This window comes from Vigna radiata, unplaced genomic scaffold, assembly GCF_000741045.1.
Source record: "Vigna radiata var. radiata cultivar VC1973A unplaced genomic scaffold, Vradiata_ver6 scaffold_158, whole genome shotgun sequence".
Taxonomy (NCBI): domain Eukaryota; kingdom Viridiplantae; phylum Streptophyta; class Magnoliopsida; order Fabales; family Fabaceae; genus Vigna; species Vigna radiata.
Window position 1 is genome coordinate 584559 of NW_014542914.1, and position 15891 is coordinate 600449.

Consider the following 15891-nt stretch of genomic DNA (forward strand, 5'->3'; position numbering starts at 1 on the left):
CCCATGTATATATATATATATATATATATATATATATATATATATATATATATATATATATATATATATATATATATATATATATATATATATATTTGGTTACTTCTAAATTTTTTACGTTTGATTGTTGTTCTTTTAAAACTTTGTCCATTTTTAATTTCTAATTTGATTTCACTTTGCTTATGTGCCACTTGCATATATAGCTATAGACTTTTTTTTTAGGATTTTATTTGCTACAATAATTATTGTTTATGTTGGTATAAGCAGTTTGAATGAAAGGTAGATGCATGAATATACATGGTGCTTGCTAAATAGCAGACAAGCATGAAGCAGCACAGTGCATGCAAATGCAATTGGCGTAAATCAAGCAAATCAAGACAGCTACTCATTAATAATGTCAATTAATTTGGAGAACATGCATGCATAGAAAAAATTTAGAATTTTTAATTTTATTGCTAAGTGTATTTAGTTTACAAAAATGATTTAAATGTGTAATTTAACTTTCAATAGTTATATTAAAATGTGATGTATGATAGGTTAGAGTTGTCACATCGATTATAAATAAAATAAATTTATATATAAAATAATGCATATTATCTTACAAGATAATTTTGCACTAAAACTAGTATTTTTGTTGCATCACCTTTGGACGCTGAGTAATCATCGTCAGGTGTCACTTTATAAATTTGCAAACAAAGGTGTCAAAAAGGTCTTACAGGTACCTAATTACTACCAGGCGATGCTTAAATACCATTAGACATTAGTGAAACAGTAAATCCATGACTTTGTGACATTGAATAATAGTTACTTGACACTAAATCATAATTTTATAAAACCTTTTAATACTATATATGATTTATATTTTGTAAATAGTATGATTAAAATTAATTCAATTCACCTTGACTTATGAAATTAACATTTTAGATCTAAATTATTAAAATGAGTCAAGTATTGTCACTAGTGCAAAAACGCTGTTTAACGTCGGTTAATTTGGGTTTTTAACGTTACTTTCCCAACCGACGTCTATACGGGTGACGTCTATGTGACGTTGAAATTCATCCAACCGACGTCTATATACATGTCAGTTAACGATATCCACCGACGTCTATATAGACGTCTGCTTATACTCAAATCGACGTCTATTTACTCTATATAGACGTCCGCCTATTCCTAAACCGACGTCAACATGAATGTATAGAGGTTGTAAATTACACTAACCGACGTCTATGTTCTTATAGACGTCGGACCATGCACTAACCACGTCTAACAAGGGCGTTGTGTTTTAGTGCAGTTTTGATCCAGACTTTCGGTAGCATTGTGTAACACTCTCCTCTTGCTAGTTTCCCCACAAAAAAAGCTTGCGTCTTTTGAATCTTCTATGACATTCAACCCAAAACCGAACCTGAGTCCATGACTACTTCCCATTATTCAACCATAAAGGAAAAAAATTACGGTGATACGAGAACTAGACAAGGACCCAAGTTCCATTTTGGGTCGGAAGCCATAGAAAACTCAAAAGATCGCCACTCTTCTTGTGAGGAAGCAAGCAAAGGGAGAATGTTACACTATGTTACCCAAAGAAAGGATCAAAACTGCACTAAAACACAACACAAAGAAAGCAAATTTTAATTAGTTGAACGACAAGATAATCGCTAAAAAACTAAAGAAAGTTTAAACGGTAAAGCATAAAAAAAAACCACGCACCTAGGATGCAAGAGAGAAAAAGGCGAGGACGAAGACAATAACATATTGAGAAACGACAATGCAATACCACAAGAGATAAAAAGTAGAGGTGCGCAAGCAAGTAAAAGAAGAGGAGAAGTAGAGAAAAAGGAGAAGAGATGAAGACGTGATCAGAAACTGAATGGTGTGAAGAGTCTGCAGTCTATTTAAAATGAAATGGGGCGTCGGTTGTTCCCGAAACCGACGTCTATAGACGTCGGTGTTTCAGGAGATCCGACGTCTATGAAGCTGAAAAGATTGACGTTTTGGTTTCCTTCAGGGTAGTTCACGTCGGTGCCCCTCAGAACCGACGTCTACATTGAAGAATTTTTGTCTTCCCGCCTTCCAGACAGGCCTTAGACGTCGACGTTTGACTACGTGACATCTAATTGCCTGGGGAATTAGGTGAACAACATTAATTGTAGCCCAGTCGACATCGCTTTTTCACGGGATCCGACGTCTATTCGACGTCTAAAGCTGAACCGATTGACGTTTAATTTCCTGTCAGTGACGTAGACGTCAGTACCCTTTCTAGTCGACGTCTAAGCTCCTGGGAATTTGATGGGCAACATTAATTGCAGCCTAGTAGACGTCGGTCCCCGTGAACACCGACGTCAATGGACTGTCTTATCACATACCTCAGGCAATTGGACGTTAGTTTGCGGCAGGTGTGACATCTATGATGTCATAGACGTCGCTGGACATCGAAACTGACGTCTAATTTTCCAATTTATTTACGATAATGCCACTGTACAGTAATAAACGTTGGATTTTCACGAAACCGACGTCTAATGGGTGACGTTAAACAACGTTTTTGCACTAGTGTGTTTATATGAGAACATGCTTAATACAATTATTTAAAAAAACGTTTATTTATTGTTGATTACTTTATGTCCATTTATGATTGATCCAAATGAAATTTGATTAATCTAATTATGAATATGATTATATTGTATTGTGTATATATACTAAATATTTAAATAGTTCACTTTTTTAGAATTGTTGTTTTTTCCATTGTATATAATATTGCATAAATAGAAAATGTCACAATATTAGTAATCAACTTTGGACACAGATAGACAATTAGTTTTACTATTTTTTTTTTCATTTAAATGATATATAGGGTGAAAATATTATCCCAAATAAATAAGAAAAAAAAGCTAATGCCCATTTTTCTTAAAAATGTTTTCGTTTCATTTGTATTCTCTCTCTCTCTGTTTTTTTTTTTTCTTTCTAAAAGTAGTTTCATTTTCAACTCATTCATGGACGCGTAGGGCTGAAATTGTTGAACTAAGTATATAATTAATTTTATTTAAATTAATTTCCACATGATTTTTCCTTTTTCACTTTGTTATGATTGCAAAGAGCTATTTCTATACCGTAACATGTTGAATGGATTAGGGATAATGTTTTTGTAGCAATAATTTAAGTGTTGTCTAACAATCAACTTCTGAAACAATAAGGTCCACATGTAAAACCTGACTTAGAATGCACCTCAAATTAACGTTATATATTCAGAGACGTGCACGAATCAATTAGATGAAGACTATAGTTAATAGATATGTGATGGTGAGTTAAAGTGATGAATCCTTCAGTAATGATGCATTATTGAATGGATAATTGAGAACATTTTTTTAATAATATTATAATATCACGTATGTGTCATTTTGTGATGGGTTCATGTCAGTATTTATGATTATTATTATTATTAATTATGAAATAATTTTAGATTAATCATATAATGGCACGTGGATAATATTAAAATGTTGTTAAAAAATATTATCAAATTATCATTATCTTTATTGAAAACAGATTTTACACTGCATTCTACGTGTTGCAACTCAAAAAAAAAAGTTAAAGACCGACATTCACATTATTTGTTTTATACATTTGTATTTTTCTTTAGGAAGATAATATTTTGACAACATTTTTGACAACAGGACATGTGTTATTATTTTATTGGTTTATTTGAATTTATGTTTTAAAAAATATTTAAAACGGACCAATCATAAGCTGCAACGTATACGTTGTCAAAAAATTGTTAAAAAAATTGTTGTTAAAGACACTTTTTCCTTTTCTTTATCCAAACAATGTCTTTGTCAAGCGTCCGTCCAAATGAAGAAGTTTCAACCCAGAAGCTACCATGAACATGATGATGGCCATGTTGCTTTTCAAAGAAAATGGGAAAAACTGTATTTGTGCATGGTTTTTTTATTATAACTAACACAATCTTATCAATTGTAATAGTAATAGTAATATTTCTGTATACATTATAATTATTTTTAGTATATTAGATATTTCTGTATAATATATCAATAGTTTTATAATAAATGACATAACAATCTTAGAATACACATTCTCATATCATAATGTAGATGAATTTATACTTAACGTTTATAAAATGGGTAAAGTTGTTAGAATATATTGTTTAGTGAAACAACTAACTTGATATTGTTTATTGTCTAACTTTTTAAAGATAAATATTTCAAATAAATTGTGTTAGATATTATTATGAATTTTGATATTTTAATTATCTTTCCTCTTCAACGTTTATTAATTATTTATCATTATATAAAATTGTATTAAAATAATAAAAATGAAAACAAAGCATAAAAAACCAAATCAAATCCAAAATTTATCGATTTCTCGTTACATAAAATTATATTAAAATAAAAAGGAAAGAACATGAAAAACAAAGTATGAGAGACCAAACCAAATCTATAACAAAAAATTTATTTATCGTGAAACGAACAAATTATACTTATTATAAAAAAGGTACGAAGATAAAACATTAAACTACTTTGTTAATAAAATTCAAATTATCTAAGTTATAAATTTATCATTATAATGATGGTTTTTACGAAAAACATAAAAAAACTTGTGAATTTATGTTTACAAAAAGCATATGTGCATATCTCCCAGAAGCTCCAATAATCACTTGTCAATCCAAACTAAATAGAATCACTCTCTCACCAAAGCTTTTTCCACCAAACATACTCCAAAACATAAATTACCTAAAAAACTAAAAGCACTACAAGAAAAAAAAGTTATTACCTATAACAAACATCTAACAAAATCCGTAGATAATAAAATTTTATTTACAGACTATCTACAGAAAAATAATCTATAGGTAAAATAGTCATATAACAAACGTTATTTATAGATTTATCTATCAATAATTATCTATAGATAAATCTATAAGTAAAATTTATAAATAATTACTTATGAATAAATTTATGAATAAATTCATTGATGATGTGTTTGTTTCTCTACATATAATTGGGAGACAACCTTAAGAAAAAAATTCTCTCAAAATTAGCATTCAATATATAATCAACAATATATATATATATATATATATATATATATATATATATATATATATATATATATATATATATATATATATATATATAAAATTAATACCTATTTTAGTCTCTCGATTTGTAGGATCTGTTTAAAGTTGTCTTTCCTTCTTTCAAAAGTTCACTAACATCCTACTTTTTACAAAAATAGTGTAAGTTGGTCCTTTTTTCTTACGGCGTTAAAAAACTAATACCAGAATTGCTCTGCTGGCCAAAATTGATAACGGTTGATTTAACGCGTTTGTGTGTGTATATTTTGTGAACAAATCAACTCCTTCATAGCTTTTACCTTGTTTTATCCTCACGTTTAGTGTGTCTTCTAGTTTTCTTGTGTTTTATTTAGTATATGTTTGTTTTCACCTCTAATCTCTATGTTTGAGTGTGTGAAATAAATGAATAGGAAGCAATTCTAGTGGAGGAAAACAAACAAGAACTCAAGGGAACATGTTTTGGGACAATAAAAGATCAATTTGAAGCAAATACCCATGTTGGATGCCTTTGGAAGCGTACAAGAGCCTGAATTTTTGAATGCTGTCAAAACTGTCATGCCCGGGCGCCCCTAGGGGGCGCTGGGTGCCCTTCTGTGTGCTGCAGCCCAATTTCCATGCCTGGGCGCCCCAAAAGGGCGCCCGACGTCTTGTGGTTCATTGTTGGTGCTTAATTATAGCGCCCGGGTGCCCTTGGGGGGGGGGTGGGCTGAGCGCCCTTTTTCTACAGATTTATGCCTAGGCGTCCCAGAAGGGCGCTGGGCGCCCTTTGCTTCGCTGTTTTACCCAGAATTTGGCGCTTGGGCGCCCCAGAAGGGGCGCTGGGCGTGACTTTCCACTAATGTGTCAAAATGGGTTATTTAAACATGGATCTCGCGATTTTTGGGGCATTCTTCTCCTCCTACACTTCATTCTTCACCTAGAGAGATTGGGAGAGGCCCTTGGAGGCTATTTGGGGNGTTGGGAAGCTCTCCCACTCCTCCTTGGGTCTTCAAGCTTCATCAATGGTGATTTTGCCCCTTTTGGGTTGAGGAAGAAATGGGTCACAAATTGGAGATGGAGNTGCGAAGGGGAGGCGCAAATGGAGCATGGAGCAGCTTCCAAGAACCTTGGGAAAGGCTTTGCATCTTCTCTTTGGTTCCAATTTCTTCCCTATCTCTTCAATTTTGTAGACCTAAGTTCTCCACCATGGAGGGCTTTTCCTATTTGTTGAGATTAGTTGTAAAACATGGAATTCTTATGTATTTTGTGATGTTAATGATATATGCTTTTCCAATTCATGTTAGTATTTTATTTCTATGCTTAATGCTTGTTGTGGCTTGATCACCCATGACATGAATTTTGGTTCTTGATGTATTGAGAAATATGATTCACTACAATAATACATAGAATTACCGACGGCCAAAATCTGTCGGAAATGTCCAAAATCTGTCGGTAATGACATTTTTTCGACGGATTACCGACAGTCATAACTCCGTCGGTAATAACGTTGTCGGTAATACTTACCGACAGAAAAATATAATCGTCGGTAATTACCGAAGGAAAAATTCGTCGGTAGTTGCCACATAATTTGTCGGTAATTACCGAAGGAAAAATCCGTCGGTAAGTCCGTCAGTAAATATCTCGATCTGGTTCATCTTCTTCCTCTTTCCCCTTCTTCTTTTTCTCAGATTTCAAATTCTTTAATCAACCTTTCTTCATTCCTAAACCAAAAGAACAATCCAATTCATTCCAAAACCAAAATCAAAGACTAAATTTAGGTTCTCCAATTGTTTTAGAAACCCTAAAATTAGGAAAAATGCCTTAGTTTTTTAGCATCCATATTGTCTTCATTTTCCTCTTGTCCGCGTGGTTCTCCCACGGCAGTGATGTCGTTCTCCCATGGCAACAGTGAAAACAGAAGAAAAAAAGGGTTGCACAATGAGCTGAAGCGTGAAAGAGGAAGAAAAGAGACATTAACGGTGCTGACAGTGGTTGCAGACAAGAAAGATGGAAGCGGCCTGACTAAACGGAGCGACGATCTTGCTGAATGGAGATGGAGACGGTTTTGATTTGTAGCTACAATGGAGTGGAAGAGAAGAAAAAGATGGAGTGGAAGATGGAGAAGTAAGAAAAACAGCAAGTTCCACGCACAAATGAGGAAGAAATGAGAAAAAACGAAATATATAACACTCTGCTCGCGGACAGAGAGAAAAAATGGGCGGGAAAATTCCCGCTCAATTTACCGACGGATGTATCGACGGCTTTTTCCGTCGATAATTAAAATAATGGGCGGAAAAATTCCCGTCCATTTTACCAACAGATGTTTCCTTAAGTAAATGAAGGGTCCATTACCGACGGATTTACCGAGGGATATTTTCCTTCGGTAAATGTAGGGTCTATTACCGACGGATTTATCGACAGATTTTTTCCTTCGGTAAATGAAGCGTCTATTACCGACGGATTTATCAACGGTTTTTTTTTTTCCAGTAAATGTGAATCGCGTTATTGACGGATTTATCGATGGATTATTCTTCGGTAATGATTTCGTCAGTAAAATCCGTCGGCAAGAAAACAAAATGTATTCCGTCGATAAAATCCGTCGATAAATTACAATTACCGACAAAAATATTTCCGTCGGTAAAATCCATAAGTAATTATCAAATTTCTTGTAGTGATTGAACCTATAATTGAAATTGAAGACTTATTGGATGGAATTGAGATGTTTGTGAATGCATGAGTATGAAATGGATGAATTCTAGTTTTGACAAATTGTAAATACACTATGTTAAATTCCTTGCACACCAACTGTTTGATAAAATACCAAAAAGAGTTTCTTGTGTTGTTTTTGTGCACTTTGATGTCTAATTGAGTTATAAAAGGAAGAATTGTTATGTGTTGCACAAGTCCCTTGGGAGAGAACGATATTTATCACTTGCTACGCTGCAACCGGTGCACTTGCCGTTGGTTTTGCAACCAACAAAAATTAAATGATTTGTCCAATTAGTCCAATTAGTTGGCAAGTTCAGCCAATGAGAGACTGTCAGTGGCAGTCCCCTTTCCACTCAAGCTTTATCACACTTCTTCATCTTCTTCAATCATTGTAATCATCTTCGTCATCAATCAATCACACTGAAATTCAGTTGTCAAGAAACAAAAAAATTAAAGTGAGGGAGAAAAACCTTCAGAGGGTGAAGACCTAGTTCATGAGATTGTTGTTCTTCTGTTTCTGTGTTGCTTGAATCAAGTGTCAACGCTAATTGAGAAGAAGAATCTAACGTTTGATGATGAGCATTTTCGGAGTTATTGGCGTTGTTGCTCTCTGATTCCTTTTTCTTTGCTATGAAATCCATAATCCCGTGCGACTTCCCAAACCCTAATCCCCTTTTCCCAAACCCTAATCCCCTTGCACTGGAGTGGTGCTACATCTGCAATATTGGAGATGTGTTCAAGATACCATGATAGTAAAGGGAATTGTCACGCCATGGAAATAAGAAAATCAAATTTAGGAATTACCAACAAAGGGAAGTACCATCATCACCCACTTGAACATTGTTTGGCAGAAGACTTTCAAATTTTTAGTCAAGTTTCATACTAAAAAGATGAGGCTGTATGAGCATTCAAATGTTATGTAGTGGGGTACTAATCTTTTTGGCTCTGACCCTGCATATAGTCCTCGATACTATTGTGACATAATTCAACCTAATACTGGTGATGTCTATAATAATGGGCACTACTTCCATAGCCACTATGCTACTCAACGTAACCAAAAAAAGAATGACAAAATCATTGCACGAGCTCTTCAAGAACAATTTTCATGATTAGATATTTGATGTGAGGGATTTTGGCCATCTGAACTTCTCTAGTAACTCAAATGGCATTACCTCAAAGCCAAGAAAGGCCACGAATAAACCCTGAAGGTTCCTCCACTGCATTACCTTCGTTCCCAAATTGCCAATTGATTTTAACCTAAAACTAATTTCATTTAACCCAATCTACGTCATTAAGTTTTATTTTAAAATTGACACCTCAATTCTCTTCAGAGTGCCACGTAATGATAAACTAGACAACTAATTCACTTTTTGCCAACGGGGCAAATCTGCCGTTATAACATTTTTAACACCGTATGTAAAAAGGACTTACATGAACTATTTTCACAAAATATAAGACGTACGTGAACTTTTTAAAAAAAGGAGGACAACTTTGAATATACCCTACAAATCGAAGAACAAATAAGAACAACCTTCCATGATGGAAACCAAAAACATGCAAGCCCTCTCCCAAGGTTATTAGCAGTTGCTCTATGCTTCAATTGCACCTCTCCTTCACATTAACACCTCTAATTCATGGTCCATCTTCCTCTTCAATCCCAAAAGGGAGAAAACTACTATGGATGAAGGAGGAAACCCAAGGAAGAGAGGAAGAGCTTCCTAACACTCCAAAAATCCTCCAAGAGCTTATCCCAAACACCCTAGATGATTATATTCATGTAAGAATGAGGAATTATGAAAACCCTCACGAAAACATATTAAATATCCACTTTCGCTTATCAGGGCTGATAAACTCGTCCAACGACTTCATTATCGTCAAGTGAGGCCTAAAAGTTGATGCTCTCTGACTTGTAACTCGCTAGGAACAACTTGAGTATTACAATTTTATGTTGTCAAACTCGTCTATCGAGCCAACCAACCAACCTAGCGAGTCAGTCTGCACCCAACGGGGATTTTCTGGTCGTTTAGGGGCAATCCATGGCAGTATAACCCTACAAGTGAGTCATTTTTTATGTTTGCAACCTTGGATGCAATTCTAGAGCTCCTAAAGTGGATATTTGTCTAAAAATAATTTTTTCTTGTTCAGTCATACTTCTTTGAGTTCCAGCCTGTTTTTTTCACTAAAATTATTTCATATTTCCTTATGTCACACACTAAAAAAGAGATTAAAGATAAAACAAACAAATACTAACTAATACATAAGAACAACCCTACCAATACCATTGCAATGGAGACCGTTGCCACAATGTCATTAGTGTTAGTGTCAATATCACTTATGAATCTCTTGTATTTAATTTATTTATTTTTACTCGATTGAGTGTTGATTTTGTTTAAAATCGTATAATACTAATCTTTTTTCCTTTCGCGTAGGCCTTGTGCTAAAAGCTTTTTTCCTTTCTTTTACAAAAATAATAAAGATATGTTTTTAAAGGTTTATAACACACGTGCGACCGTTCGCGTCAGCCTTGTGTTAAAAAACCTTTTTCTTCTTCTTTAAAAAAAAAAGAGGTTATTTTAAAAGGTGTAAGCACACGTGCGACCATTCGCGTCAGCCTTGTGTTGAAACCCTTTTTCTTCTCCTATTTCAAAAAAAAAATTATTTTAAGAGGTTTAAGCACACGTGCGACCGTTCGCGTCAGCCTTGTGTTGAAAACCTTTATCTTCTTCTCTTAAAAATAAACAAAAATTGTTTTAAAAGGTTAAAGCACACGTGCGACCATTCGCGTAGGCCTTGTGCTAAAACCTTTCCCCTTTTCTTTTTATATAAAAAAATCTTCAAAAACCAAAAACAATCAATTCTTAAACATTTCCTAAGCAATTAGCCAGAACTACGTGATCCTTGATTCTCCATCCAAAGTGGAGATACGTAGGAGCAAGGCTAGTCCTTGTCAGGCTCACTTTCCCAAAAATCCAAATTTTCCAAACGAACTTTCCAAACAATTCTCCAAACAAATTTTCCAAATGGTTTCCAAAAGAACTACGTAACCCTGATTTCTCAGTCCAACTGAGAATACGTAGGAGCAAGGTCAATCCTCGTTGGGCACAAAAAACACAAAAAAATATTTTGTTTTCTTTAGAGTTTTATTTTTTAGGGGAAATTAAACATTTTGCAAACCACATCAAATTCGCGTATTTAGTTAAAGGTACTGCCTTAGGGCAGGCGTTGTGGGGGTGCTAACACCTTCCCCACACGTAACCGACTTCCGAAACCAGAATTTGGTTTTGTAGACCTTGCCTTATCATTTTACGGTTTTTCCGTAGTTTTCCAGAATAAACTATGGTGGCGACTCCAAACTCTTTTTCAAAATATTTTTCTTTTTTGGATCGTCGTCCCGTCGCGATTTTCCGGTGGCGACAGTTCTATTTTACGAAAAAATGGTAAAAGTATTATTTATTTTAGGGTTAAATATGTTTTTAGTCCCTATACTTTAAGACGATTTTGGTTTTAGTTCCTCTTTCAAACTAAGGTACAATTTAGTCCTTCAACTTTAAAAACTTTGGTTTTAGTCATTTTTACCAAATTTTTTTAACTTTATTTGCTGTTTCAAGCACTAAATGTGTCAAACAGTATAAACAATCCAAATGCTATAATGAAACGCGTTTGAAACAACAAATAAAGTTAAAAAAATTTGATAAAAGGGACTAAAACCAGAGTTTTCTAAAATTGAAGGACTAAATTGTATCTTAGTTTGAAAGAGGGACTAAAACCAAAATCGCCCTAAAGTATAGGGATTAAAAACATATTTAATCCTTTATTTTATAAAATATTAAATGTAGATGTAAAATTTTTATTGTAATTCTTAAATTTTAATATTTGAAAAATTAAAAAATATATATTTTTCTTTTGTTAGCATACTTATAAATTTAATTTATAATATATTACTAAAAAAGGACATGAAATTTAAACTAAATTATGAATATATTTTACATCTTTTAACCTAATTAAATAATTTTATAAATTTGTAATTTATTTATTTTTATTGGTAACTAAATAGAATTCAACTATTTTTTTGAATAAATTATAGTCTAGTTGACTTGAACAAATTGAACAAATCCTACTAACATAAATTTATGATTGAAAAATAAAAATATATAAAAACTAAATTGAATACAAGATATATCCATTAACACGTAATGTTGATTCTAACTGTTGACACTAACACATAATATTAATCTTTTCATGTTACACGAACATAATATTAATCTTTTCATGTTACACGATACTAACATGTAGAATTTTTTTTTAAAAAAAAAACAAAGCCAATTTTTTTTTTTTAAAAAACAAATAAAAAATATTAAAAACTGACATGTGACATTTACAACTACCATATTAATCTCAATTTATCCAAAGGAATAAAAAATGAATTAACGATTAGTAAGTAAACTTTTTTTGTATGCTATGCCTTAAATTATAAAGTCAATAGAACCTGCCCAGAATTACATAGAAATTATAGAAAAAAGTATTTTTAACAATACTTCTTTTACAATTTTTTAATAAAATGATAGTGTTTGATTAATCTGTTTCAAATATTTTTAAAATCTAAATTCAAACAGACTAATATTATCAAAAAAATTATTAAAAAACTTATTAAAATATCAAAATCCAACATTATGTATCAGTATCAGGTAATTAGATATACAAGGCACTAAAATAAACAGTCACTGAAAGAGTGAAAAGAAAGTAAATTAAAATTTTGATAACAAAGCTAATAGTCGATATTATGCATGATAATTCAAGAACACATGAACTATTATTTTTAGTCTTTTTTTTTTTTTTTTTTTTTTATGAACGTACATTTTCTTTTTTTTTTCGAAATAATAAAAATCGCACTAAAATAAACAGTCACTGAAAGAGTGAAAAGAAAGTAAATTAAAATTTTGATAACAAAGCTAATAGTCGATATTATGCATGATAATTCAAGAACACATGAACTATTATTTTTAGTCTTTTTTTTTTTTTTTTTTTTATGAACGTACAGTTACTGACTCTTTCTAAAATCATGGGAAATTCAAGGCATGTTCAACTTGTTACCACACTTGCACCTCCACGCTTCTGGGTAGTACTCTGCAGTGACCGGAGTACCCGGCGGCACCGTCACATGCACCGGTCTGCAGGGTGTACAGTTGCCACACTTGGAAGTGCACAGCGGTGGTGATGAGCCAGGTCCAACCAGAAACCTCCTTGCCCAATCCGAGGAAATCTTTGCTTTGCTTTCAAACACCGTGCCATGTCCAATTCTCCCCTCATATTTCTGTTCAAAAACATAGTTACTCAGAAATTACTTGCAACAAAAAAGGACACAAACACCATGGACCATACAAACAGAAATTTGAGTGTAACGTGTTTTCTCTAATCTCTAGTGGATGTCGCAAGTGGGACCAGAAGGATGCATGATCCTTATTAGCATGCATGAATACTGAATAGTCACTGCTCAATTCAGAAGCACATGGTCCACTGGCCCCTTGTGTTACTCAATCACAGTTGACTCATGTATCAGACGGCTCATCTTTTGCAAAGCTTCCTGCACCCTGCAACTATTTTTTGCTGCATTTATTACATCTTCTGTGTCTGGGAGGGTAAAATGTTGGAGAAGACTTGAGAAAATACTGTCAACTTTTTTCAATTACTGAATTAGACTTACACTGTTTAGCTTAATCACCATTAAGAAAACTCTAATCAGGTCATTTCTATAATGGCCTTGAAAATAAGTAATAGTTAAGGAACATGACTTCTATTGTGACAATATGGTAACGTTAATTAATGGTAGGTGATGGTTGTTTATACCTGATCATCTGCATGAGTTTTGGCCAACATGGGGCACTTGCTTGCATCTGCATTGAATAAGGGAGGGAAGTTTAAGTGATTTGAGGAAAAGTAAAGAAGGTGAGGGAAAAGTAGAAAGATTGTGGTGTTGCATACCTAAACATGCAATGGAAGTGGCATCAGTGGTGGTGCTGAAGATGAGACACAGCATGAAGAAAAAGAAGTTTGTTTTGTATATGAAGTAGTTGGAATTTGATATCTTCCTCTCCATTACAACAAGAAGAAAGCCTCTGAATCGATCAACAAGACTTCGATGCAGAGGTTGCAAAATATGCCTGACACTCTCTTGACCTTTAAAGAATCTCTCTCCACTCTCAAACTACAAGCCACACTTGTAGGGTTTACATGTACGTGCCATGCAAATGTGAAGCTAAACAAACACCTAAGTACCTATCACTTTAAACCATTTGTCTGATTTGTCTAGGGTTTAAAAAGCATATATATGATGTAATTTAACACAGAATACACCAATGTGAATGTGAAACTAGACATTAATGGGTGGTCTAATAACAGATAGAACACCATGTCTAATAAACAACAAATATCGTTAGAATAGGTTTGAACTATGACTCTGATACCAGATTAGAAATAGACTTTAAGCCTAATTTAACCTCACAAAACTGATTTGTAAGACGAGATTTGCACTCACTTATATACACTATGAATGGATGTTATCTCTAATTGACGTGAGACTTCCAACAACAAAACGGTTAAACTAAAATTTAATATCTATATACAGCTAACTGTGCTAAACATAATGATTAATTTTAATATAGAAGTAAAAGATGTAAGATTGAAGGAAGAATATTGAAAATAAGTGTTGGACAGTAGTGAAATACTGAATTAGAGTGATATAGGTACAATGTTGAAGTGTAGACATCAGACGTACATTGAGAGAGAAGTAGAAGAAGAGAAAAAGTGGATTGATCGAATGTGACAAAGGGTTATGCAAGGAGGTGGTGTGGGTTGTGGCAGAGGTGTTTGCGTTACACAAGACATGACAGATTAACAGCAAACTAGTAAGAAAACATCCCAATCTATGCCAATCATAGCTTCATAGGCTATATACCATGTTTGGCAAACCAGACACTCAAATATTGTACCAAAACACCCTATAATTAATCACTCCTGTTACTTAAGTAAATTTACTAAAGTTTTAATCTTTTCTCACATAATTTGGATTTCAAAGTATATATTAATTATTTAAGGTCTCTAAAAATTAAGTTAATTGTTTTTTTAATAATGATTGATTTGTATTAATATAATAAAAAATATTACTACTGGAATTAGAAAATTTTAGAAGGATTTTACAAAAGAAGTTGAATATTTAAGATTAAAAAAATAAAGTTAAGTTTAAATGCTTAAACACTTGTATCAATCTTATTATTAGAGTAAAATGAAAATGTATTCCCTTGCATTTTTTTTTTAATTACAAATATGTCATTTGTATAAGGAAACATAAGCATCACAACATTTTGTTCTTTTTTTATGGACTGGATTATCTACTTTCCTTAGTGATGAAATTTGGAAGAGACAACTTGTGGAGGGTAATCATTTCATGTATTAGTTTTTTTTTTTTTTTTTATGAAAAAGTGTAAAAGGACTTTATCAATAGAAGCCCAGTTGGAGATTTTTGTAACAGGATTGTCTTGCATGCTTTTTTTTTTCTTTTTTGTTTTTTGTTTTCCTTATTGCTATTTTTCCAACACACAGAAAGGGATAACCATTTCATTCTTCTGCTGCTTTCTGCTCTCACAGCAATAATCCTTGTCCTCACTTTTACTTTCTATTTTCCCTATGCAAAAACTACTTAACAACTCCATTTTTGAAATAATTGAAAAAATATGAATTGTAATGAAATATTTTTATCTAAATAATTGTAATTTCGGTCCTGTATATCCTTTTTTATGTAACTTTAGTTTTCAAATTTAAAAAGTAATCATAGTTTTGTTTCAATTTTTAATTTTACAGTTCATTTTATTTTATTTTAATCTAATTGAACCTTAAAATTAACATATGTGTTGAAGGTATCATATAAAAACAAATAAATATATTAAATATAAAAACAAAAAATAAACATGTATAAAGTAGAAAAGTTAATTAAAATTATCTATCTTTTTTCTAATTTTGAAAGCTAAAATTGCAAAAAAGAACTTAAACCATGGATCAGAAATTACACTTTGAGTCATATTTTTACTATAAAATTAAATGAATTGTTGGTCGTGATATTCATTCTCCAGTTG

At 32.6% G+C, this 15891-nt stretch overlaps 1 protein-coding gene across 1 annotated transcript; it reads right to left on the reverse strand.

Moving 5' to 3' along the window:
* Nucleotides 1–12799: 12799 nt before the first annotated feature.
* Nucleotides 12800–13998, reverse strand: LOC106752444 (EPIDERMAL PATTERNING FACTOR-like protein 6). The gene is made up of 3 exons (XM_014634128.2): nt 13745–13998; nt 13610–13656; nt 12800–13076 (listed from the first exon to the last, which is right to left on the reverse strand). The coding sequence occupies exons 1-3, from the start codon at nt 13857–13859 to the stop codon at nt 12834–12836; spliced, it is 405 nt and encodes a 134-aa protein (XP_014489614.1). The 5' UTR covers nt 13860–13998; the 3' UTR covers nt 12800–12833.
* Nucleotides 13999–15891: the final 1893 nt, after the last annotated feature.

Coding starts and splice junctions, on each gene's coding strand:
- LOC106752444 (XM_014634128.2), bottom strand. CDS start 13,859: ATGGAGAGGAAGATATCAAATTCCAACTACTTCATATACAAAACAAAC. Junction 13,657..13,744: donor CACTTCCATTGCATGTTTAG/GTATGCAACACC, acceptor TATTCAATGCAG/ATGCAAGCAAGTGCCCCATG. Junction 13,077..13,609: donor AAACTCATGCAGATGATCAG/GTATAAACAACC, acceptor GTTTTTGAACAG/AAATATGAGGGGAGAATTGG.